Here is a 24,835-nt window from a genome sequence, read left to right as displayed (position 1 = left end):
GTTCGCACTTTAAAATATATTCACCACTTAACTGATACGACTATCTTTTACACTGGCATTAAATATTAAACTCTAAAACTAATATCATACTAAATCAGATCCACAAAAGATAGCACAGGGAAACCCCACCAGCAACTAAAAAATTTAAAACTTCCCCTTCAGGATGTATCTCAGTAGCTTAGTTTATTAGTTTGATGGAATGGAAATATATGTGTTTGCTTATATATGTCAAGTTATAGGGTTTCTTTAAATGTTCATCTGTTAAGAATTGTTTAGTTTAGTATCCAGATATCCCCAGCACTCCAGAAGTTATCCGATATTTCCCCACTGTCCATCCAAGGGTTACTGGTCTTTTGCTCTGTAAACTGATCATATCCGAAACCTTGGTTATAATAACCCACGGGGCTCATTAGGGTATCTGTGAACCCGAGCTCAACGGAAAAATAAGAATCTTGAATAGGATTAATTAGATGAGTAATGCTAGGTCCACAGAAACTGATACAGAAATATGCACAGAATGACGTGGATTCCACTATTATTTGTTCTCTGTCATTTTTTGTTTACAGACGTGGATTCCACTATCTATCCCATTTTCTTGTTTAGCTTTATACTCGCCTTGCTTTGTACTCTGGAGTAATGCTAGGTCCACAGAAACTGATACAGAAATATGCACAGAATGACGTGGATTCCACTATTATTTGTTCTCTGTCATTTTTTGTTTACAGACGTGGATTCCACTATCTATCCCATTCTCTTGTTTAGCTTTATACTCGTCTTGCTTTATACTCTGATCCTTTTTTTTTTAAAACTTTATATTGTTTTTAACTTTGTACTCTGCTTGTTTTTTCATCTTTAGTTGTCCACAACTATATTTTTTATACACATAAGTTATATATTTAATCATCTCCCCAACAACCTTTTTATATAAAGAAATATATTTGTATCATATTTTTAATATATTTCTTTTTTACTTTTATTATCCAATATATTAATTATATATATAATATTATCTTTGTAATTTGACATTTTCTTCCTTTTATTAGATAATTTATTATTATACTTTTGTACCCGACTTAGTTTTTTTATATTTTAAAATTTGTATACACATACATAATAGTATAGACATATTTTATTCAACATATATTTTTCGTTAAGATTAATATATGAATAACAAAATAAATTTTTGAAATTTTATATATTATGAAATTTGTTTATTTTATATTAAGAATTTTTTTTAAACATATGTCTTAGAATCCGAATAACAAATTTATAGTAAATAAAATATATTTATACTATTAAAATATAAAAATACTAATATTATTTGCTATGAGATTGTTAACTTATCAATATTTAGGGTAAAACTTGTTTTGGTAAAAAAAGTTAAAAATTAAAAATATTTAATATCTTAATTTAAAAATAATAAATACTATTGAAAAAGATAATGATTGTATAAAAATATTTCATGTACGACAAATATGTTGTTAAAGTTAAATTATAAATAACAAAATATATACTTAAATTTTTTAAAATATAAAATAACTAAGTCCGGTAAAAGTACATTAAATAAATTATCTACTAAAAGCAATAAACATGTCAAATTACAACGATAATATTATATATAATTAATATATTGGTTAATAAAAGTAGAAAGAAAAATATTAAAAATATGATATAAATATATTTTTTTATATAAAAAAGTTGTTGAGAAACTGATTAAATATATAACTTATATGTATAAAAAGATAGTTGTAGACTTTAAGACTGAAAACTTAAGAGGAAAAAAAAACTATCAGAGAACAAAGCTACAAGAAAATGGCATAGCACTGATGAGAGTGGAATCCACATCTGTAAACAAAAAATGACATAGCACAGATGATAGTGGAATCCACGTCATTCTGTGCATATTTCTGTATCAGTTTCTGTGGACCTAGCATTACTCTAATTAGATCAAGAAAAAGATTAGTGCAGGAATCGGGCGTTAATGAGGCAGTGGTGCTAATATTTTCCGGTGGCAAGCTACTAGGATTATTAGTTTCGGACTGGACCATGCTCTCCAAATTGTCACACATCATACTGTCTGTCTCTCGCATAATGATTACTTGGCTCGGAACACTTAAGTTATTAATATTGTCGTTGCTATCGGTTGCCTTGGCAAAGGTGGAATTTCCGGTGGTGGCCTTACCAGTACTATCGCCTCTAGCAGCTTGAATTCTCTCGACTAATCGAGGCATCCAAACGTAACGCATGAAGTCCTTAAATTGCTTGCTATTCACGTCACATTTGAGCTGTTTGGCATGTTTTTGAACTCTTGTCCTCCAATAGTTTTTGATCTCGTTATCCGTTCTTCCCGGCAATTGTTGCGCAATTTTTGACCATCTGTCACATTACAAATAGTAAGTGAGGAAATTATACGTTCTAAAATGATTGATGCAGTATACCTTACGGCACTTCTTAAGTATACATACCGGTTACCCCAATGAGAATGAAGTTCGAGGATCATGAGTTGTTCTTCAAGTGTGATGTCTCCACGTCGAACATCTGGACGTAAATAATTCAGCCACCTTAATCTGCAGCTCTTTCCGGTTCTTTTCAGTCCTGCATGGAATGACAAAAACTTCATATTTTCTATAATTACAGTCACTACAATAAAAGGTTAGGCTTGTTCGACTAAATAATAACCTCGGACACTACACTACAACAAACAGGGCTATTTCCATCGTAAAAAGACCTGTTTCTTGTAGTGCTAGCATACGTGTAGTTTCTGGGCCAATTACCTGCTGAATGAGCGAGAGAATTCCAACGGCCTTCACCATGGTGAGAGATGTAATTCATGAGAGCCATATCTTCTTCAGCAGTCCACGTGCCTCTCCGAAGATCTTCGATCATCGTTTCTTCCTCTTGATCATCACAACTATTTATCATCTGCTCATCTACTTCCTTTGAATTTATTTCTCTTCTAGCATCCTTATATGATGCTTTCTTGCTCATCGATATATATCTAACTTTAACTTGAGTGAGAGTCTCGTAGAAAGAAGGAAATCAAAGGGAAAGAAACTACTTGCATATGTAGCTCCAGACAAAATGGATTATTACAAAATGATAGGGAACTAGTGGGGTATATATAGATGGAAATGAAGGTGCATCACTTGCAAGCGAAATGAAAAAGATAGAAATAGAAAGTGAAGGTGCAAGGAATATTAGCGAAGCATGAGAGGTACAACAATATCTCCTAGTTGATTTATTAAATTAACAACTCTTCAAATACACTCGTGTGTAAATTATGTTTAGACGACATTCCTGTAGTAGTACGTGTGATCGGTAAATTTCATATAGCAAATCTCCCGGATGATATTCTAAAACAAAATTTTAAGATATTTAAAATAATTAAGTGTTCCATAATGTTCAGTGTATTAAAGCACTAGAATACCAATATCAAAATAATGATATATGGTTTAAACTATTTTTGTTTCGTTTATATAAAATTCGCTCTCTCCATTTACACTCTCCTCATTTTTCATTGTCTTTTAATAATAATTTAAATATATTATTATTTTATAAATAATCTTTTTATCATAATTTATATACCAAAATAATATCTTAAATTACCAGAACACAAAAATCAAAAACGTGATAAATATAACAATTATATTTGTATGAATATAACTATGTTTATCGAAGATTTCAGAAATTATTCATGGTCGGTAAACGCCAGATATAATTATTTTGGGCATTTTCTCTCGGTAAAGAACTATTATAGAATATATAATTTTACAAAACATGATTTATGCAAAATAAATTTCTATTTAATAGTACTTTCCTAGTTGATTTCCTAGTAGATTCGTTTCCAACACTACATTTTGTTTTCATTTATGCTCGCGTGTTTCTGTATTCTCTGTACAGCGCAACACAAAAATGATATGAATAATAACATCACCGCGGTTCAGTGATTCGTAGAAAGATACAATTGTATATGAATCTAAACTATTTATATACTTCAGGAATAAAAACAGATACAATTCGCTTAAAGAACAAACCAATATAATTTATGTAACGTTATTAAACAATAGAACCAAATAGAATCCGGTGATTGATAGAATCCTTCTATTAATCCCCCCTCAGGATTAAATCTATTCTGCTAGCTTTTACCCTTCAACACTTCTTGCTATATCTCCTTCTATGGAAATACCCTCTTTTCCTACCTCTTTTAAAATTAACTTTCACGCTAAGTGGTTCGTCAACCGACAAAAATAGCCTTTTGCCTTTGAAATAAGAAACTGCAAGTATTAATTGTGGAAACGACAACGTACGGGATCACATTTTGCAAATCAAATATTATTGATTCTTTTCGGACACAAACTCTTGAATTATCACATGCATCATTAGCTTCACGCATCTGAATAAACTGCAGTGTGGAGAGGGTTATAAAAATCAGTACTCGGATTAAGTACAGTAGAGTGTTCGAAAAGTCGGCAGTCAAATTCAATTGATGAAAAATCAGATATAGATATAGGTGGTGTTTGTTTCGGGCTTAGAAGCCGGACTTCTGGTTTATAAGTTAGAAGCACATATTTGTACCGTTTGTGTAAAAAATAAGAAGCACTTGTAAAAAGTTAGGAATCCATATTTTGTTTCCGGGCTTCTACTTATTTTTCAAACACTTTAATCACTTATAAGTCTTAATTTGCTTCTAACTTCTTCTCCACTTTTTTATTTTAAACAAGAAGCACTTGTTTTAAGCTCACCAAAACGGCCCCATAGATATAGTGGGTGTTTGGCAACCCCAGCTTATGGCTTATTTATAAAAAAAAGTGAGTTTCAGCTTTTTTTTTTTTATGATAGAAGTACTTAAAATGGTGCTTGAGAAGTCAAGAAAAACTTATTTGGAGCTTCGTGTAACTTATAAGTCATGGGTATTCCAACACTTTTAATAACTTATAAATTTAAGCCAACTTGTCACTTATAATTCACTTCTTTACTTTAATACCAAACGGCCCCATAGTATATATAGAACAAGATATATGTTTTCACAAAAATATATTATTTATGACCTATAAGATTATATTAATTATGTTGAAATAGAACGAATAAAGTTAAACAAGACCGGTTGCATGAGTTTTTCTCTTATTATTATTGTATATTCATTTTTAGAAAAAGAATGAAGATTATAATATATCAAATGGGAGGAAGCAGGTATATTATAAAAACTCCGAGGAAATTTATCTCATGGAACCCTAATTTCCTCATGTTTCAGCAACTGAGATTGTGGGTAAGTAATCACCATTCTCGTGTTAGATATGAATTCAAATTTCTGAAGAAAATCATATCCCCTTTTATTCGTTGACAAATTTATTTTATAAATGTTTTGACTTCTAATTGAGAAGAATAAGAACCAAATCACTGCCGAAATATTCAGTTCAGTTTCCTGACCCGTACTTGGTCAATAATCAATATATATACTTACACGCTAATTATTGCTTTATGTTCTAATTAAAAATAACCGGACATTCAGCTTTATGTCTAGCTACCAAATTATTTAGCAGCAGAAACATGTCGCCGACGCACTACAACAAAAATGGGTAAATTTGACCGCTAATTTTCGGTTATATTTAACTAAATTTGATTACCCGCTGTCAAATTTAGCTAAATTTGACCGAAATTTGTTGGTCTTAAATAACTTAGTGAAATTTAACATATTCGGTCATATTTAATTAAATGTGACTACTTAAATATGATCGATTAAATATGACTTCTTAAATTTGACTGCCTAATTTGACTTCAATCGGTCATTTTTATCTCTGATTTTTCGTCTCCAATTTTTTCATCAAATTCAAATTTCCCGCTACATTTTCAATAAAATTCAAATTTCCCACGTTTTGCATTTAAATTTGACTAGTTGATCAGTCATATTTATAAATTTGACTATTTTATCGGCAGTCATATATATAAATTTGACTGATATTCAGCGGTCACATTTATAAATTTGACTACCGTTCAATGGTCACATTTATAATTTCAATTGGTTTTGGTCAAATAAAATGAACCAAATATGACTGAATTCGGTTACTTGCATAATATTATTAAAAGAAATTGGCATGACCTTTTTGTTCCTGTCATAATCCCACTTGTAATTTTTTTATCCAATTCACCAATCATTCCGCAATACCATAATTAATCAATCCGCAATACCATAATTTCATTAAATAACATCCTAACAAATATTTGGGTACATTCAAAGACCAAAAAAACGTGTGACATTTGAGTCCATAATTAACTAGCTAAATAGTTATACAATAGTCAGATAAGCTTGCGCGTTTTCAATATGAATTAAATGTTCACCTTCGATTATTCCATCCAGTTGGTTATGGAGAAAAAGTAACTAAAATTCGATCGATGACACGAGGGCCGTGTTCTGTCTAATTCACTTTCAGCCAAATGCATGCACCTACAAGGATTTGATGATCTTAACACAAGAATCATTTTAAAATTATATATATGTATATGCTGTATATGCTTAGTGTTTTTCTATTGTAGTAGTGGCCCATCACTTTTTATATGAAAAGCTCCAAAAATGGTAAGATCATATATCCTGTCAAATAATGATTCATATATATACCTTTATGTTAAATCTGAGTCCCACCTAAAGGTCTTGCTAGTAAAATATATAGGACACCCTTTAGATCCGTCTGCTTAAATTTAGACAACTATTTATATATGGTTTCAAATATATACATGTGCTACTAGCTAGCATGCTTTTAAGTGATCGATTCTGACGGACCATAACTTCGTCTAGAATAAACCCGACCCTCCTCCAATCAATTTTACTATGCTCGGAAAACATTTGACTATTTTTGATGATCAAACCTTTTAACCAACAGACAGCCGGTCAGTTATATGTACACACGTGACACTTGTGTCCAAGTGGCACCCGCTAGCAACATAAGTCCCGGTCGTGCAAGTTTTTTTATTGTTAGAATCGACCACCGCTATGGTCGGTTTTATATGTTTAACACGACCAATATGCCTAAACCAACCAGGTTGAAATCATCGACCATTGTTGGTCGGCTCTAACTGTAAAATGAACGTAACCGATCATTTTCAACGGTCGATTTTGTTTCTTTTTAAGGCGCGGAGTCCTCTCAAAATTTCTACGCTATACAGTCAAACTCTCTGATGTTATAATTCATGTAATACTGAATTTAAAATGGAAAATACATCCCCAAAGGTGGCAAAAAACTAGGAAGTAAAACTCCACTACACTCCTACACTTACTCCAGTACCATCTTTATATATTCACGAATAACGTTCCTACATAATCTCTACTGATTTCTTCTCCAAATCAAATAGCTAACTTCTACTAAAACATAATTAACTAAATAACTAAAAAGTTTAAGATTCGAAATTCAACAAAAATCACTATATATTAAAAAACTTATTGTTCATCTGAATGATTATGTTTTCTCTTAGCAGGCATAAATTATAATTATACTTGAAATTCTTGAATATAAGATATCAGAACAAAAACTTCACATTTCACTATTTTGCGTGTTGTCACGAGAGTACAAATAATGAGAGCTAACAGTTCGTAAGAGGTACTCTAGTTTCCGGGGAGTGCCAACCAGGCCAAGTAACATGATAGATGATGCTATATATGGTTAGCATTTTATTAAATTTGTTGAACGAGTTGTGATGTCAAGCAAGATAACATGATGGGCTAATTTATACTATCAGTATCAAATATTTACATTTATAAAATGAGATGTCAATTTTCCTTTTGTATATTAAAAAAAATATTATTCTCTTACATATGACCGACCGGCTCTCAGTCGGTTACATATGATTGACCGGCTCTCGGTCGGTTACATATGACCGAGTCGGTCGGTTAAAAAGTTTGACCAAAAATGATCAAATGTGTTATCTAGCTTTGAAGTTGTTTTTATTATGTTTTTAAGAATGTTTTTTAATGAATTTTATTTTAATATTTAATGAAATGATTATATATATTGCTCGCAAATTCGACCCATACATGTCTTTATAATCATGCTTACAAAATCGACTGAAAATCGAACTCAAAAAACTAAATCAAAATCATACGACACATACACAAATATATAAAGAGAAACTGAGGGAGAGATCGATATACCTGCAACTTCAGATTGAACCTTAATTGAGATTAAAACCCAAAACCCAATCGAGACCCAACGAAGTTTAAGATCCACGTTTTTTATGGGCATTTTTGTATAAAGAGTGAGAGAGGGGGAGGGAGAGGTTTTAGGTAGAGAGAGAAGTTTAGAGAGATAGAAAGATTTTGGGGAAAGGGAGAGGAAGAAAATGAGACGGGAAAAAAGGAGACGGATGAGGGAGAAAGAGATTTAGCAAAAATAACGGGTTAAAACTGACCACCCATCGGCCGGTGATGTATTTTTAACATAAAACCGCGTCACAGTACCCCTTATGTAAAGCGTATATATTACCATTTTCCACTAAATAAATATATTTAAAAATAAAAAATATATAATTAAAGCCGATCGATGACCAATCAGTTTTGTCTTTAGACATAAACGACATCGTTATGTCTAACAAATTATTAAAAAATTGGTTAAAGATACCTAAACACTTAACCGACCGATGGGTGAGTCGGTTATGATCTGGACACGTCATCTCTAAAACCGACCAACCTCGTTTCGACTGGTTTAAATAAGTTGAAGTCTTGCCAACTGCAACGCAGAACGACGTCGTTCTAGTTAAAACCAACAAAATGACGTCGTTCTAGTTAAAACCGACCGATTTGTACCTGTCGTTTTATCCCGACACTTTTTTCGTGCCGGCCGGTTTTATGTGGTCAGTTTTGTCTTATTTTTTTTGTATTGATAGATTTCCTCTATACTAATATTCTCGGAAATGAATATCATTCTACATCGATAAAGAGTCTTGATTTCAAGTCAGGTCAAATACTAATATTAAAAATCTCTCCATCATGATAATAAATATATTCAAAAAAAACTTGATGTAAAATATATGTCAGCGTAAATTAATCTATTCGACTCTATACATCTTTTCTGTACGTTTTATGAGCATAAAATATATATTACCTTTTGTGAGCATAAAATATATATTTTAGTAGTGATTTGTGCAAGTTTTCTTGTGGAATCAATTTCACCACATTGTCTTATATTTGTAAAGGAGAATGAGTCAACGCTTGCGGCTCCCGTTTTGGATTAAATGGGAAGAACATCTTTTGGCTTGTGAGGTTAACCTCAAAAGGTCAGCCGGATAAGTTTCAAGCTGTGACCGGACTCACACGTATATAAAAGTCCGACGAAACACAGCCCCATTCTCAAAGGCCAGTTTTTGAAAGAAAACAAGCCATGTACTTAAATCCAAATAAGATGGTATGGGGAAGAAAGATAAAGTGAAGATCCAGATAAAAGACCTCTTCGATCGATGGGAATCAGCCAATATGTGCTCTTGTAATTAAGAGCAAGAACTATTAGAAATCACCGCATAAGCTAAAGTACCATTCTTTTGTGCCTGAGATGGCTATTTCTGTTCACCAAAATATAAGATAAAGATACGTAATCATCTTTGAATAACTCCCGGAAGGTCTTCAACAAATAATATGATCATATCAAACCCTTGCACCACAAAACCCGGCGGAACACCGGACATAATACTACATTTAGGATTTTATGTTGTGTTTGGTTGGGATGAATGGAACGGAATGAAATGAGTATAAATAAAAGAACATAATAGAGTATAGGAGAGAGGACTTTGAAAAAATGAGCGAGGACAAATTTTGTATGATAAAATTTGGGTAGAAAATGGGTATAATAAGGAATGGAGCATTCCTTCACAAAATGGAGTGCTTGAGATCTTGTTAAGGGTGACAGTAAAGGAATGGTGGAAGGAATGAAAATATTATTATACATTCAACTAAACTATACTTTAAATCTCATTCCATTCCCTCCATTTTCATTCACCCCAACCAAACACAACATTAGATTATCGGTGTTTAGGATTCGAAAGCTATAGTCATCTAACAATCTTCGGCAGATTTTTATCTATTTCTCGTAACATAGCTATTTTTTTTTCACGAGTCCTATAATATAGTACAATAGAGTCCCTTCTCATCTTCCCCTCTGGTCAAGTCCTAAGGACACGCCCACTTCTTTGCAAAGAAGGAAAGGCTCTCCTCTTCTCCTTGTTTTCTTTGTTACCTAACCTTCTCATGAATACTAGTCGAGTACAACCTTATTACTCCCTCCATTCCTTCCATTAAGATATATAAATTAGTGGAAAAAAATAAAAAAAATCGGGGACGTGATATGACTTATCAATATTTAGTTGATAGATTTTGAAAAGTGGATTAAAGTAATAGATATGATTATTTTGTTATTATTAAATTAAATTTACTATTCGTCAAAAAAAAAAAAAAATTAAATTTACTAATTTAAAAAAATTTTGAAATGTAAATAATGGAATGAAACATCCAAAAAAAAGTGTAAATATAAAACATATATATTACAAGTTTTAATATACAGTAAAAGAATATATCATCCTTGTAAGAAATTATACATATTGTCTTGCATATATCTTTTTATGTTTTCTTATCCTAGACAATATGGATTCCCTAAAACCCTACCCCAACTGTGTTTGTCAAAGCATCAGACCACTTGAAAGAATGCGGTACGTTATGCAAGTTCTACTTCAACTAAAATCTATGCATTCTTCATTAATAGGAAAATCAAATCATGCCACATTTTAAAGCTGAATGGAAAAGTAGGAAAATCTAGCCTCTTGGTCCAATTAATGGTATCTCTCGCTCTCTTCGGGGGATGTCAAGAGTTTGAATCTTTTCAAAAACGGAAGATATGATCTACAACAATCAGAATATCATCAGTTCTACTTATAACATACCTATAATTTGATTTGAGTTTCTGATTGAGTGGCTCTACCATCTACGTACATACCTTCCTTTTCTTTTGATTATCGGGGCCGTTTGGGTTAGCTTAAAATAAGTGACTTCTTGCTTAAATTAAAGAAGTGGGGTAGAAGTGAGAAGTATACAAGTGAATAAAGTGTTTGGAAAAGAAGCAGAAATTCTGAGGGAGAAGCTAGCATTCTCAGCTTCTTAAAAGTGCTTCTACTTCTTTACACAAACGGGTCAAAAAAAGCAGAAGCTGGAAGCAACTTCTGCTTCCACCATCCAAACAGGCCCATTGTCTTTCCAGAAAATAGTAGGGTCATTCGTATGCCCGCCAGATTTTCCAACTCTGGTTTTAAGTTTATTCTATACGAACTGGATTATATAATATGTTGACTATGAAATGATTATAGATGTTGACTATGACGAAGTTAAGAGAGCCTTGAACATTGATATGTTTATTATTTTTCCTCTACGATCAGGGTATAGATTGCACCGATGATCATAACAGTCCTTTGTGAAGGTTAGCTTCTAAACTTTTTCTCTGCAACCATTACTGGCTAGTATCCAATTAAAATCTGCCACATGTCATTATGTACATGTTTTTGTACACAATTACGTGCACCAAACATTTTCTTATATGTAATAAATTATTTGACTTGCCTTCAATATTATTCTTGCATTATTATATGTAATAAATGATTTGACTTGCCTTCAATATTATTCTTGCATTTGTATGTGTCCTAACTCCTAAGAATTCTGGCCGATAGAATTCTGGATAGAACAGAACATGAAACTATATATATATTCCCTTCGTTTCAAATTACATGTACACTTTCTAAAAATCATAGATAAAGTGGATTATTTTAATAAAAAGGAGTTGTATTAAGTTATTAATTGAACATAATATGTGGTATATGGTTGAATGCTTTAAAATATAAATTAGCCATATATGTGAAGGAGAGTCGATTTTATAAAAATAAATTTATATGTGGACAAGTATTTTGAAATAAATTTTTCTCCCTAAAATGGACATGTATTTTGAAACCGAGAGAGTATTAAAATTTTTAACAGTCGAGTTGAAACAAATTTATGTATATCAGATCATACTGGTACTTGATGTGATTTAGTTTTCTACTTCTGTAATTAGGTTGGAACAGTCCTACTCAGTTGTGCATTCTTGCACGACATTTTCTGGGTGTTTGTTTCCAAGTGGTGGTTCCATTAGAGTGTTATGATAGTACTCGCTTCATCCACTAGTATACATCCGGGGACGGGGGTTTGGCATGAATTTTAATACTTCAACAAATTATAGTTCTTTAACTTATTTTTAATATTTTTTTTCTGTATAAAATATAACATTTATATTTTTATAAAAAAAATTTAAAAAATAAATTGTTAAACTATATTTTATAAGAATCTTAAAAAGTGTGTCGAGTAGTGAAAAATAAACTTACGCAATTAAATGAGACGGAGAGAATAGTAAGTTCTATAATTTCTTCGATTACTATAGCCTATGTAAAAAATTGTTGTTAATTCTTCATGAAAGTAATTCCATAATTTTCCAACACAGGTAGCTCGTGGTGATAAAAGTGGAGAAGATGGCATCCCGATGCTTCTGAAGATTCCACAGATGTTTGATCCCTAGGGCGGGAACAATATCAGTGGGTTTGGTGACATTATTCTACGAGGACTGCTCACTACAAGAAAAGCAGCTAAATTCGACTGCTTTTTTCGACCATAAACGGTCGAAAAGAACACATAAAGTCTTATGAGTTGGGTGATGTGGGACTATTTCATTATTTCTTGGGCACTGAAGTATCACAAGAAGCGGACGTGATTTTTGTTTCACAAAAGAGGTATGCAAAAAATATTCTTGACAATTTTTTTTTGCCAAGATTTTTCACAAATTTAATGTCAAATTGCAAGCCAGTTTCAACAACATTGGTTGTTAGTGAAAATTATTTAAAGATGATGGAACATCAAAGGTAGATTGCTCTCATTACAGAAGTTTAGTGAGTAGTTTGTTGTATCTTACCGCAACAAGGCCTGACAGAATGTTTGCAGCAACTCTACTATCAAGATTTATGCACAACCCTAGTCAAACACATTTTGGAACAATAACAAGAATTCTGAGATACTTAGAGCGAACAATTGACTATGGGATCTTTTACAAAAGTGGAGAAAATATGAATCCAATTACTTACTCAGATAGTGATTAGGTTGGAAGCATAAATGACACGAAGAGTATCTGGCTATGCATTTTTACTTGGAACAAACATTTGTTCTTGGCTGTCGAAGAAGCAGATTGCACAATCATCGGCGGAAGCTGAATATGTGGCAGCTGCAAAAGCAACATTTCAAGAAATTTGGTTATGGAGGATTCTTAAAGATATTGTAGAAAAGCAAAAAAGGAAGCTACTATTCTGTTATGTGACAATAAATCAGCCATTTCTATAGATAAAACTCTGGTGTGTCTTTAGAGGACTAGACACATTATAATCAAATATCATTTTATCAGGGATGTAATTAAAGAAGGGGAGATACAACTACTATATTAATTGCAAGACTCAAGAGCAGCTTGTGCGCCGACATTTTTACAAAGGCTCTTCCTGAAGAAAAATTCTGCTACTTACGTGAACGCATTGGAGTTGTCAAAGAAGTGCATCAAGAGGGAGTGTTGGAATTTATGCACTTTCATATTCATTTTCACATTTATAGTATCTATTAATTATTATATGTTTGTGCACCTTGTAATAAAGTTGATTTAGAGGTTCTTTGTATCCTATTTCTAAATATTCTCTAGAATTTTTTGAAGAAACTATATAAAATATATTCTACATCATATGTAATTCAATTCAATCCGAGGAACCAAATTCAGAAATATAAAAAGTTCTTCCACCTATTTTCTTTGTTAGAAGTCTACAGTAGCAATTCGTTTAGATTTCTTCACCGATAGCATTTTCTTTAATATTTGTGCGTGTTCTTGATTAATAATAAACTAGCATTAGTGCCCGTGCAAGGCACGGGCCTAGTATAAAACTCATATTATTTTTGATTATACACAAATATGATTGATAGAAACATTTTTATGAAGCGGGAGAGAATATATACAATGCAACAAAGAAAAATTATAATTTCGGAAATTATATAATAGCTATTCGCTTGAAGATACTCTGGAGCAAACACCTTCCTATAAAATTTCCTAAAATTCTATCATAAGCATTAACTTTTTCACGATTACCAGAGAATACTAACTGTAATTCGGCCTCCAACTCCAAGACCTCAATCGACAACTCTTCGTCTTTCTTCAAGTGAGAAACTTCAGTTTTCTAACTGTCTTCAAGTTTATTAACAACATCTAGTAATTTCCATAGCATCTCCTCCCCGTGCTTTTTAGAAATTGAGAGCTGTTGCCTTAGCTCTTGAAGCTTGGTTTCATATTGTTACTTAACGAAATAAATTCGCAAGGACTCTTGAACAACAAAAGATGGCCCTTCAGGTCCTTTTTCCTCATGAGCCGAGAGACATTCAGCTTCAGCTTTGAGCTCCTTCAAGTGAACATACAAGTTTTTGAATTCTTATGTTCTAAGAATCTATTCAGACAGCTTTTGTCTAACTTCATCAATCTGATTCTGTCCTTGAAGGATTCAACACTAGATTTTTCCATCAGCGCTATGTGACCTTTCTGTCCATCTGGTTTATCTTTTAGAACAATGATTATAATTTCTAGCTCAGTATTACAGAATATCAATTCACAAATCTCCTCCCCGGCTATTTCCAGCTTGTAGTTAAATTCATTGTGGACTCTTGAATCATGATCAAGTTCAGCCTCCAGAATAACCGTCTTCCTCTTGAATTCCTCAAGTCGAGGCATTAAAACACTAATTGATTCTGACAGGACCCTGATTTCAATGACAGAGGCTTCTAACTCAGATCTTAGCCAGTGAACAGTTGTCATCAACTCTGCATTTTCATTACTTTGATGTGTTTCAGTAGCAAGACTACGGTTTAACGGTGACTCCATATCAAAATGCACTTTTTGAAGTTCTTCATGACAGCCCCTGACCTGTTTGAATTGAAGGACAAGCTTCTCAATCAGGCTCTCATACTCGGTTTTCACAAATTTGAGTTGAACCTCTGCCGCTACTACATGCTCATGAATTTCTGCTAACTGACAACTCAAACCTGTAGGACGAGTAGACTCTTCGACTGGCTCCTCTTGACAATCCTTATGCTGCACTCATATATCAATTATAGACCTATTAATATCAAGTTCAGAAGCCAATTGCTTCAAGTTAACCATATCAAAGTTCTAACTGTCAATGCAACTTGTCCTGATCCTCCCATTACCACCACTAGTTCAATTAGCTTCATTAACTTCTGCGTCAGATGCTTCCACTATCACATCCTACATCCAAAATATACAAAATATATCCATGAATTAATAACGTATATGATTGAAAACATCAAAGTTTAAAAGAGTATAATAACATATCATAAACAGGTAAACAGAGCATTTATAGACTCTAAAAACTACACATCACATATATTTCTTTCTCAAGCATGAAAAGACAAAATCAGTTAGTGAGATCTTAAAACAAGATACAAAAACACACAAAACAATAAATATGATAACAAAACTAAAAACCTATGAGATATTATATCCACGAACATAATACTTCATCCACCAAGCCTTAAAAGTCCCCCAAAATCATCACAATAACTCCCAAAAAACGAATAAATTGAATTAAACAACAAATTCAAGCTCTGAAATCATATAAGGACAAAAAAACTTTTCAAGCAAAATCAAATAAGTCTAACTCTAGCTGCTATAAAATCTAACAACACACCCTAGACGATTATACGATCATCGTCGAAAGTATATTACCAAAAATATGGCTAAAATTTATCCTCACTAACTAACAATATACACAGAGCAAAAGTCACAAATAATTAAAATAAACTATGATTGCTTGGATAAAAAATAATATGCACCTTAGTAGTCCGAGCTGAGGTAGTCGGCGACTGACGGATTGACACATAAGATTAAAAAATCCCTAAGTTGCAAGAAAAATTACTAATTTGCTAAGAGGCCGCAAAGGAAGAAGAGTATTCGCAGTGATATAATCATTTTTATATGCTAATTCGTTGACATGAGCATGGACTTACGAATTACGACTGCAGGGGGATCGGGGAGAAGCTGTCTGCCTTTGAAGCCGCATTCTTGGATACTTGCTATCATCAGCATACCTATTTTCTTACCTGAATATCACCAGACCCAATAAAACAGTTACACAAAGACATATCAAACCAACAAACAAAATATATCTTCCTAGGACGTAGGGTCCTGGTGGGAGATCTTTCCCTGCATCTCGGCAGAGAGGCTGTTTCTATAAATACAGACCCTTATGTTCTGCGATGAATATAAAACATGTTAAGAAATAATTTTTTTATTTTTCTCAACATATTTAATTGTTTTCTGAGAAACTTCAAAAAAGCATCGGCTCTCTTTCTCATTGGTATATATGCTTCAGTGATCGCTTTAGTCAATCGAGACGGAGGCGATGCAAATATTATTCAACAGAGGCACAAAATTTAAATTTCGTTAATAAATAATTACAAATTAATTTCAATCGTTCATCAACATATGACTAGATAATCCTAATAGTACTGACACTCATTAAGGATAATAGACCTTGCTCCTCTGCTTCCTCCATAACGGTAATATGACTATATAATTTTGTATTTCTGATCCATTTATATTTGCTAGTTTAGCATTTAATTATTGTATCAACTATTAATACATCTAGATCAGCTAAAGTAGAATTAGACAAATGAATGCTAACAAACATATCAGATCTGAATATATATAACATATACACTATAACAGATTCGTTAATCATAGATTACCTACCATCAAGCAAAATGGGCTCTATTTTGTCTGCAACAGAAAGCCTATCGACGAGCTCTCTCTTTATCTCCATTGGCAAAAGCTCTCAAGCAATGGCTTTTTGGTGTACTCGCTTTACGATCATGCTTGCATACTGGCCCTCATCAACATACTTCTTCTTTCACCTAAATTTCCAACAAACCAAATAAATCACATTCATACACCAAAGAGTTATTGTCTCCATTAAAACAGACCATGCGTTATTTCTCAAACAAAACTTGCAAAAAATGTTAAAAATTGAAACCTTAAGGATTTCGAAAAGCTTGATTTTTATTTATAAAAAAGTTCAAAATCAACAAGTAAAAAAATAATAAATTATGTAGGATGCAAATTAAAAGAAACAGGAATGCAAGAACTGAAGAAACAACAATGTACACTAAAATTATAAATTTGTATTCAACAACAGACTCCACACACACACACATTCACACACACAAAAGCTTGATTAAAAATTATCTAAAGCGTAAGCCTTCTCTAATTAGCAAAGTCTGTATAATAATAAATCACTAGTATGATCATATGACAAAGTAAAAAATTGAACAGGTTCCCCATGCTGTCTTGGATAAGTCTTCATATTTTTCTAGTGAACGAAGTAATTTGTAGGGTATTGGAGTGATGTAAAGCACACTAATGTGACCGGGTACCTTATGCTTAGCAGAATAAACAATCACACTAAAAGCACATCACACTAAGGCATGTTTCTTAATTTAATATTTTAATTTGTTATCAATTTTAAGCAATTTATGTCTAAGGGACGGAAACACTTAAGCTGTGTTCCCTTAAAGAATGGAGTCACATAAGAAAGTTTAGAAAAGACGAGACTATGCTGATATTAGTGTAGATATACCAGAATTTCCGAAAGAGGTTGAGAACCTTAAAAGGCAACGCTTGACAGAAAACTGTAGAGCTCTGAAGTCAATGTCCCCAAGTAAAATACTAACCTTCAGATATGCCTAAATTATCGATCACAACTCAGACAAACCAAGTACTATGGTGTGAATACTTTTTGGATTAAATTGGGGCTTCAACTTAGTAAAAAATTGTGTTAACTCGGCTAATTAAAGATCTTAAAAACTAAAAAGCACATGTTCCTTAAATGTATGAAACAAAGCTGGCAATATATGATTATTAATATTGTCAAAAATAAACCTGTATAAATTCATCTATTTAAGCTACAAGTTATAATGATCATTATTCTATCAAAGAGAACAACAATTAAATAAGAAGTAAAACATATTATTATAAATATCACTTATCTGTATTATACCACAACACATGAGAAGTCTATAGTTGTTGATGTAAAAAGTTATGATACAACTGTAAAATCTTTGACTTAATTCTTTTAAAAGGATAGCATTATAAAAATATCTAAAACCCCCCAATTCTCATCCTCATCTAAGAAAAGTCATGCTGATAGTATCATATATTGCATACCTTTAACATCTTAGTTGCTGTAGGACAAAGGTGAGGTTCTTTTATAAGAGCTTGAAATATCCTGCATCTTTCTGCTCTCTAAATCTCTATTATCCGTGCTTTATTTCTTTTATCCGAATTTCTGTAAGGACATAACCAAAAGAACCTCCGCAAGCCCTAAAATTTCAGGTGTGCACACATATATACATGAAGTGATTTAAAAAAAAAGAACATTAATTATCATATCACACTATCAAGTCAATTCAGCTTTGTAATTCACAATAACATGTCAAGTCTTCTTGCCCAAAACATCCAAACTTGATCATAAATAATTGGACAGTATTCCTATTATTTCAACGGGAGAACAAACAAACATGAGATTGAAGATTACCCGCCATTTTATAATTGGAAGAGGTAATCCAGCTCTCGACTGAGGTGGAGGATGTAGGTGCCTCAACTGAACCATTCTGCTCCAAACCATGACTCTCTAATTCCTGCAGCACAAATACTCCTTGATTACACACGTCTGCGTCGTCGACGTCTATGCCAGTGGCGAGGCGGATGGACTGCTGACCGGCTTCGAGGATGGAGACACGAGCGCCGTCGGCAGAGGACGAGGCCGCCGTCACTGGAACCGCCGGTGATGAAGGCGTGGCGAGATTAGATTGGGATGGTGACGTGGCGGGAGCGGACGAGGAAGAAGAGAAATCAGCTCAATATCCTCATTATGGACGGTAGGGGTGTACATGGTCGGTGAAACCGACCCGACCAACCCAAACCGACCATATTTCACCCGAACCAATTCGAACTTTTTTGACCCGATTGATAATTGGATTATAAATTGAGTAACCCGATTTAATTGGGTTGGACACAGGTTTCGGTTTTTTTTAACCGATCCAACCCAACCCGATAATAAAATATTAAATTATATATAAAAATCATTCACCCCACCTTAATAACCCATAATATGTTAGCCTAGTCCCTATAACTAATTATTGATTTGTTGTGCTTTGCTAATTGTTGATTTGTTGTGTTTTGCTAATTGTTTCCGTTCAACTTAATTTTTTAATTTATTGTTGTAATTCTGAAGTTTTTAGTATCGAGCTTTAAGTGTTTTGGTCAGTAGTGCAGGTTTTTTAAGATGTTATAGTGCTTAACTCATTTTGTATATACCGGGTATTTCACCTACATGTTGTAATACATTCAGTTAAAGTTTCATCTTTTGATGTGTCGAAACTTGGTTTTGCTAGAATATGGAAAAGAAATTATTTTATATTTCATAACCCGATCAAACCGATCCGAACCAATCCGAACCGAAGTAATACAAATTGGTTTGGTTTATGAATTTAATTTTTATGGTTTGGGTTGAGAATTTGAAAACCCGATTTAATCGGGTTGGGTCGTTAAATTTCTTTAATCCGCCCAACCCGAACCGTGTACACCCCTAATGGACGGATATATCTGGCGTTTAACAGAGGTAATTGATCCGTCAGCAGAAGCTGCGGTCGAGAATTAGGCTTGGAGTAGGTTCGGAGGGATAGAATAGTCATTTTAAATAGATTTGATTTGTTTTACTGTGTAGAAAGCAGGAATGGTAGGGAGATAATTGTCTTTTTATCTAGAATAAATTTGCTCAGGTAAACAGCGTGTTCTCGTATAATAGATATAGTAGATTACATATTTTATATAAATCAGTTTTTTTATGGGTTAATTATCAAACTCATCACTGAAGTGGACAAATGGTATCAACTTCATCACTGATCTCCACGGGGTCTCAAGTTGCTTACTAAACTCGCTTAATGGTATCAAATTCATCACTGCCGTTAAAAAAAAGTAACGGAGGTTAGATGTAGTGACAGATTGGCGGTTGACGTGGCACATTAATAAAAAAGACTGAAGAAAAACAAATGAAAGAAAATAAAAAAAAAGTAGAAAATAGAAATGCCACATAATTTGAAGTTTATATGAAAATAAAGTATGCAAACTTTTTATTAAATTGATTTTAGGATATAATTATCTAAATAAACGTATCGAACTAAATTTTAATATATAATTAACTAAACAGTTAAGATTAACTTTTATGTTTTTTATTAGATTATAATTATTTTTGAATAATATTGAAATATTTTCTCTTTTAATAAGTTTTATTTATGTGAATATTATTGTTGGCAAAAAAATATTTTCAAATTTTTTTTATATCATTAACTTTTTAAAATTTTTAAGAAAAATCTAGAGATTGAACATAAAAAAATTCATTTCGATTTTTAACACTTCTATTTGTTTTGGAGTTTCTTGTACCAAACAAAAACATGAAAATAAATATATGTAAATTTAACATATGAAGCAACACACATGGTCCAAATCTTCAAAAACAACACATAATGTTTAAAAATATTTTTTTGCCAACAATAATGTTCACTGCCGTTAAATATTTAACTAAACTCGCTTAATGGTATCAAATTCATCACTGCCGTTAAAAAAAAGTAACGGAGGTTAGATGTAGTGACAGATTGGCGGTTGACGTGGCACATTAATAAAAAAGACTGAAGAAAAACAAATGAAAGAAAATAAAAAAAAAGTAGAAAATAGAAATGCCACATAATTTGAAGTTTATATGAAAATAAAGTATGCAAACTTTTTATTAAATTGATTTTAGGATATAATTATCTAAATAAACGTATCGAACTAAATTTTAATATATAATTAACTAAACAGTTAAGATTAACTTTTATGTTTTTTATTAGATTATAATTATTTTTGAATAATATTGAAATATTTTCTCTTTTAATAAGTTTTATTTATGTGAATATTATTGTTGGCAAAAAAATATTTTCAAATTTTTTTTATATCATTAACTTTTTAAAATTTTTAAGAAAAATCTAGAGATTGAACATAAAAAAATTCATTTCGATTTTTAACACTTCTATTTGTTTTGGAGTTTCTTGTACCAAACAAAAACATGAAAATAAATATATGTAAATTTAACATATGAAGCAACACACATGGTCCAAATCTTCAAAAACAACACATAATGTTTAAAAATATTTTTTTGCCAACAATAATGTTCACATAAATAAAATTTATTAAAAGAGAAAATATTTCAATATTATTCAAAAATAAAATAATTATAATCTAATAAAAAACATAAAAGTTAATCTTAATTGTTTAGTTAATTATATATTAAAATTTAGTTCCATACATTTATTTAGATAATTATATCCAAAAATCAATTTAATAAAAAGTTTGTATGCATTTCTATTTTCTACTTTTTTTTTATTTTCTTTCTTTTGTTTTTCTTCCGTCTTTTTTATTAATGTGCCACGTCAACCGCCAATCTGTCACTCCGTCTGACCTCAGTTACTTTTTTTAACGGCAGTGATGAGTTTGATACCATTACGCGAGTTTAGTGAGCAACTTGAGACCCCGTGGAGATCAGTGATGAAATTGATACCATTTGTTCACTTCAGTGATGAGTTTGATAATTAACCCGTTTTTTTATAAGCACCAACTCTTATTAGTTTGGTATATTTTTATTGATCATCTATCATAAATATGAATGGACCACCTTTATTTATACAAATTCCACCAACTAAAAATCACCAAACTTATCAAATTTAATGTTTATTCTGTCCTTGGGTACACACTAGCAAGACCCCATCTAAGTTCAGACCCCATCTAAGTTCATAGTCTCTAATAAAATTTGTTTGACTAGGAATAATAAACCGTAGGGACCAGGGAGAGACCCAGGTTGAACTATATATTAAAAATATATCACGCCTAAACACGGTGGAAGTGGAACCAATTAAGCACACTCTCTTACTTTATAGTACAAATTTTGTGGCCAATCTGGCTTCTAAAGTTCGCACTTTATTTAAAATATATGCTATATTCAGCACTTAATTGATACAGCTGTCTTTAGAACAAGGACATTAAAAAACCTTAAAACTAATATCATACTAAATCAGACCCAAAAAAGATAACACAGGGAAACCCCACCAGCAGTTAGAATTTAAATCTTCCCCTTCCGGATGTATCTCAGTAGTTCAGTTTATTAGTTTGATAAAATGGAAATACATATATTTAATTTGCCTATATATATATATATATGTCAAGTTACTTTATTTGTAGTTCATCTGTTTAATGTTTATATATATTAGTTGTTTAATTTAGTATCCAGATATCAGCAGCAGTACTCCAGAAGTTATCCAATATTTCCCCACTGTCCATCCAAGGGTTACTGGTCTTTTGCTCTATAAACTGATATCCTAAACCTTGGTTATAGTAACCCACGGGGCTCATTAGGGTATCTGTGAACCCGAGCTCATCGGAAACATAAGAATTTTGAATAGGATTAATTAGATCAAGAGAAAGATTAGTGTTGGAATCGGTCGCCAATGAGGCAGTGGTGCTAATATTTTCCGGTGTGAAGCTACTAGGATTATTAGTTTCGGACTGGACCATGCTCTCCAAATTGTCACACATCATCTTGTCTGTCTCTGGCATTACGATTACTTGGCTCGGAACACTTAAGTTATTAATATTGTCGTTGCTATTATTGTAGCCAGTGGCTTCCGTTGCCTTAGCAAAGCCAGTACTATCGCCACTAGCAGCTTGAATTCTTTCAACTAATCTAGGCATCCAAAGGTAGCGCACAGTGTCTCTAAATTGCTTGCTATTCACGTCACATTTGAGCTGTTTGGCATGTTTTTGAACTCTTGTCCTCCAATAATTCTTGATCTCGTTATCCGTCCTTCCTGGCAAGTGTTGAGCAATTTTTGACCATCTGTCACATTATAAATAGTAAGTGAGAGAAACGTGCCAGATCATGAATCGAAGATCCATATAAGAGGATGATTTACATCTCTTGATCGTAAAATGATTGATGCAGTATACCTTACTAATTGTAAATATGCAATTACATACCGGTTACCCCAACGAGAATGAAGTTCAAGGATCACGAGTTGTTCTTCGAGTGTGATGTTTCCACGTCGAACATCTGGACGTAAATAATTCAGCCACCTTAATCTGCAGCTCTTTCCGGTTCTTTTCAGTCCTGCATGGAATGACAAAAACTTCATATTTTCTCATAATTACAGTCACTACAATAAAAAGTTAGGCTTGTTGGACTAAATAATGACCTAGGTCACTGCACTACAACAAACAGGGCTATTTCCATCGTAAAAAGGCCTGTTTCTTGTAGTGCTAGCATACGGGCACTTTCTGGGCCAATTACCTGCTGAATGAGCTAGAGAATTCCAACGGCCTTCACCATGGTGAGAGATGTAATTCATGAGAGCCATATCTTCTTCAGCAGTCCACGTGCCTCTTCGAAGATCTTCGATCATCGTTTCTTCTTCTTGATCATCACAACTATTCGTTATCATCTCAGCTACTTCCTTTGAATTTCTTTCCCTTTTAGCATCCATATATGATGCTTTCTTGCTCATTGATATATATATCTAACTTTAACTTGAGTGAGAGTCTTCGTAGAAGGAAATCAAAGGGAAAGAAACTATATACTTGCATATACATGTAGCTCCACACAAAATAAATTATTACAAAATGATAGGGGTGGGGTATATATAGATGGAAATTGAAGGTGCAACACTTGGCAAGCAAAATAAAAAAAATGGAAAAAGAAATTGAAGGTGCAAGGATCGGTGAAGCATGAGGGAAAGAATGTTACTCCCTGACCCACTCATTTGTGCACACCTTTTTTACATTGCTCGACATGGTGGGGAACGATCGATATAAGCTCAAACAATGGTGGTGTAGTCGCTTTCCTATGCCCTACCGAGGGATTCGTTACGAACACTAACGCAAGCAACGTCTTTTTTTTGCCGTTGATGGTTGCAGCTTCTTCTCTTCGCAAGAAAGCTCGAAGGGGGAATCCCTTAATAGAGTATCCCTGTTCGAGTTCGTATTCTTTTAATATATTCTGTTTCGACCTATAGTAAATCTTTCAACTATAAAAAGAGTACGCTTTTGCCGGAGTTTTCTGGGTAAAAGATCTTTTTATTTTAAAGCGCATATAAAACATAATTTCATAATTTTTCTTTGAAATTTTTTTGTTCAAAAATTTAGATAATAAATTTTTATTCAGAAGAAAAAAAGTTCAAAATAATTTATCAAATTATATTTTATAATAGCACTAGAATGCGTGCCGAGTTCCCATCCCCCAATACGGAAAACTAAAATTTAAGATATTTATGATAAATAAGTGTCCCATAATGTTTAAAATATTAAAACACTACAATATCAATATAAGCTCGAAAGACAGGATTATATATGACTCAGAGTAAGTCCAAGAGATACCTTGTATCATATCTTCAATTATAATTTAGAGCATTTGATGAAGAAGAAGATTAATTCTAGTGATGTCTTAGTGATGCTTATATTACTAGGGCCTCGTTTGGTTGGATGTAACCCAACACTGTAACTTCAACTTCCTTGGCACCGAGGTAAGTTACAGTGTTTGGTTACACAACTTTTTATTTAAGTTATGTAACTCAGAGTTCCTGAGTATCTCAACTTCCTGCAAAACACAG

The 24,835-nt window shown here is 32.6% G+C and overlaps 2 protein-coding genes and 1 long non-coding RNA gene across 4 annotated transcripts; all 3 read right to left on the bottom strand.

Annotated features, from left to right (window-relative positions):
* LOC108201571 (myb-related protein MYBAS1) lies at positions 1-3,577 on the bottom strand. The gene is made up of 4 exons (XM_017369861.2): positions 2,775-3,577; positions 2,466-2,595; positions 1,864-2,376; positions 1-495 (listed from the first exon to the last, which is right to left on the bottom strand). The coding sequence occupies exons 1-4, from the start codon at positions 2,986-2,988 to the stop codon at positions 273-275; spliced, it is 1,080 nt and encodes a 359-aa protein (XP_017225350.2). The 5' UTR covers positions 2,989-3,577; the 3' UTR covers positions 1-272.
* Positions 3,578-14,032: 10,455 nt separating this feature from the next.
* Positions 14,033-19,055, bottom strand: LOC135149378 (uncharacterized). 2 transcript variants are annotated; one of them, XR_010287836.1, is made up of 6 exons: positions 18,679-19,055; positions 18,309-18,464; positions 16,839-16,999; positions 16,094-16,186; positions 15,920-15,981; positions 14,033-15,332 (listed from the first exon to the last, which is right to left on the bottom strand). It is a non-coding gene; the product is annotated as an uncharacterized LOC135149378 (long non-coding RNA). The 2 variants fall into 2 exon arrangements; XR_010287835.1 differs by lacking the exon at positions 15,920-15,981 and having other exon boundaries at positions 18,679-19,050.
* Positions 19,056-22,420: 3,365 nt separating this feature from the next.
* Positions 22,421-23,822, bottom strand: LOC108201569 (transcription factor JAMYB). The gene is made up of 3 exons (XM_017369860.2): positions 23,521-23,822; positions 23,211-23,340; positions 22,421-23,070 (listed from the first exon to the last, which is right to left on the bottom strand). The coding sequence occupies exons 1-3, from the start codon at positions 23,732-23,734 to the stop codon at positions 22,449-22,451; spliced, it is 966 nt and encodes a 321-aa protein (XP_017225349.2). The 5' UTR covers positions 23,735-23,822; the 3' UTR covers positions 22,421-22,448.
* Positions 23,823-24,835: the final 1,013 nt, after the last annotated feature.

Source organism: Daucus carota, chromosome 9 (assembly GCF_001625215.2).
Source record: "Daucus carota subsp. sativus chromosome 9, DH1 v3.0, whole genome shotgun sequence".
Taxonomy (NCBI): Eukaryota; Viridiplantae; Streptophyta; class Magnoliopsida; order Apiales; family Apiaceae; genus Daucus; species Daucus carota.
The sequence above is the reverse complement of the archived record's forward strand: the minus strand, read 5'-3'. Positions and strand labels throughout refer to the sequence as shown.

Bases quoted from the DNA above. Each gene is read 5' to 3' on its own strand.
- LOC108201569 (XM_017369860.2), bottom strand. From the start codon at position 23,734: ATGAGCAAGAAAGCATCATATATGGATGCTAAAAGGGAAAGAAATTCA. The intron at 23,341-23,520 runs GTAATTGGCCCA...CATTCCATGCAG, and splicing joins TTCTCTAGCTCATTCAGCAG to GACTGAAAAGAACCGGAAAG. The intron at 23,071-23,210 runs GTATGTAATTGC...ATAATGTGACAG, and splicing joins CATTCTCGTTGGGGTAACCG to ATGGTCAAAAATTGCTCAAC.
- LOC108201571 (XM_017369861.2), bottom strand. From the start codon at position 2,988: ATGAGCAAGAAAGCATCATATAAGGATGCTAGAAGAGAAATAAATTCA. The intron at 2,377-2,465 runs GTATGTATACTT...GTAATGTGACAG, and splicing joins CATTCTCATTGGGGTAACCG to ATGGTCAAAAATTGCGCAAC. The intron at 496-1,863 runs GTCATTTTTTGT...TTTCTGTATCAG, and splicing joins TCCACTATCATCTGTGCTAT to TTTCTGTGGACCTAGCATTA.